Raw genomic sequence first — 2,290 nt, 5'->3', positions numbered from 1 at the left:
GTCCTAAAATTAAATTAGAAACATCTTATCAAGAACCAGCAGAAGTCAGAAAGATGAAACGGAGTTGCTACATGTAGAAAACTGAGCACAGTGCCTGACCCAAAGTAAGCATTCAATAAATGGTGCCTGTTGCTGTCGTTCCCTATTCCTAACTTTCTATTCCCAGAAGTTCTCCCTCCAGGTAGCCTGGGTTGGAGGAGGGTACTGTCCTTATACAGGAGCTCCCAAGCACTCTAAAGCGAGCATGACCACCTGCGCTCTGCCTCCTCTCAGATCAACGGTGGCATTAGATTCTCATAGAAGTGCAAACCCTACTGTGAACTGCACATGCGAGGGATCTATGTTATACACTCCTTATGAGAATCTAATGCCTGATGACCTACAGTGGAACAGTTTCATTCCAACACCATCCCTCCCCATCCCATCCGTGGAAAAATTGTCTTCCACGAAACCGGTCCCTGGTGCCAAAAACGTTGGGGATAGCTGCTCTAAAGGCCACATGTGTTTGTGTGTCGTGCACACACACACACACGTGCAGTGACTCTTACAAGGATTTAAAAAGAAAATCTTAGATATCCAATGGTCCCAGAAGTCTTTGCTCATGAGAGCCACAATTCATGAAAAGAAAAAGCAATGTCTGAGGAAATAAAAATTCAACAAGAAATGCCCTCCATCCTTGGAATTGCCTGTACCTTTTTGGTCCTTCTCTGGTAGGCGAAGGCAATATCCTGTCTCTGTGCATTGCTGCGGTTGGTCAAAATGTTGACAATGGTGACCTCATCCACACCTACGGAAATACAAGTTGTTAATCGTTACTCAACCATACACTCTAGTGTTTTGGGCTTACATAGAAGGTGTCAAGCAGAGTTTTTCAAACTGAAGTTTGTATACTGTTTTTCAAACGGAAATACCAAGACACCAAGATTGTTCCAGCTCTTTTGTCAGCATCCTCTACCCAATGTGTACACTCTCTTTCCTTTTTTTCCTGAGAGCCTCAAACCTCAAGCTTAAATGGACCTTTTAAATATTTGTGGTTTAAAAACTATTTTATTCATAAATTGGTTTCTGGAATCAACAGTAGGAGGTGCATATGTGGGGCTCTGGCAGTCAGATGGAACAACAGAGATTTAGTAGGATTTTAAATGAAGGTCTCCAAATTGCCATTTAACTCGGGATTTAATAGAGAGTAACTGCAAACTGAATTAATAGAGATAATTATTTATATTTATTGCAGGATTATGGCTATATAAGCTGCTAAGTATAATTTCTATGATTACAAAAACTGTCATGACAAATGAGTCAGATTTAATATGGCAGTTGTATTTTCATAGCATAATTGATTAATGCAATCATACTTATTGAAGACAAAATTGTTTTGTAAGGAAAATAAACGTTCCACTGCTTTTAATCTTCAATAGGCAATTTTAATGATCAATTTTATAACTTTATTAAAAAGAGTAAGTGTTTTAATCTAAATTAAATCTAAATTGGGAGTTTTGAAGTGCCACCAAAATATTTTAGTACCTATTTTAATTGGAACATGTGTATTTACAAAGATAAGCAATGCCTTCTGGTGTCTGAAAGTTTCCAATTTTATATCAGAAATACTCCTAACATGCCATTTAACTTAAGAAAGCAGAGTTTGTAAATTCAGAACGTGAAAAGTCTCTCTCCTGACTGATTATTAACTTTGTCTAATAAAAGAAAGAGTCTTTGCCATTACCGGATAAGTAATTCTTGGGTGAGAGAATAGAGTCGCTAAACCTATAAGGTCACCTGCAAACTACAAATGGCTTGGCCTGAAGAAAATCAGAGGAGTCCTGAAGAAACAGAAAGGTCAAAACTGTAATGCTTGAGACAAAAACAAACAGCAGATTGACAGAGGAAGTATTTTCAATTCCCAAGTGTGTCAGATCAAAAAGTATAAAGTTAGAATTTCTGGGTATAAAAGTAAGTAACTTTTTAAAATGTATCTGCTGTTTTCAAAGCAAGTCCATATCAATATGCTGGCTATCTTAACTGTAGCATCTATAACTTTAGCTCTGATTTTTAGAGTAGCCAAGGTAAACATAGAAATCCAATTCCTGGATATGAGATTCAGCTTCAAAGATGCTTATTTCAGCACTGTACATAATATTGAAAAGTAAAGTTAGGAAAAACACCTGTGTCCAATAAACGGCTGATTAAATGTTCTTTTTTCCATATAATGGGATACTATGCAGTCATTTTAAATGATGGCATAGAAGTATTAAATAATGTTGGAAAATATCCACAATAGAGGTACTGTTAA

At 36.9% G+C, this 2,290-nt stretch overlaps 1 protein-coding gene across 4 annotated transcripts in view; it reads right to left on the bottom strand.

The window, feature by feature from the left end:
- ANXA2 (annexin A2) overlaps positions 1-2,290 on the bottom strand; it is a 55,563-nt gene that overhangs the window by 21,606 nt on the left and 31,667 nt on the right. For all 4 annotated transcript variants that reach the window (XM_012000281.1, XM_012000279.1, XM_012000280.1 and 1 more), the window contains exon 4: positions 693-787. In XM_012000281.1, coding sequence (XP_011855671.1) covers positions 693-787 — 95 coding nt within the window. The remainder of the gene's footprint in view (positions 1-692; positions 788-2,290) is intronic.

Source organism: Mandrillus leucophaeus, unplaced genomic scaffold, assembly GCF_000951045.1.
Source record: "Mandrillus leucophaeus isolate KB7577 unplaced genomic scaffold, Mleu.le_1.0 Scaffold623, whole genome shotgun sequence".
Lineage (NCBI taxonomy): Eukaryota > Metazoa > Chordata > Mammalia > Primates > Cercopithecidae > Mandrillus > Mandrillus leucophaeus.
This window is presented reverse-complemented; position numbering and strand designations above follow the sequence as displayed.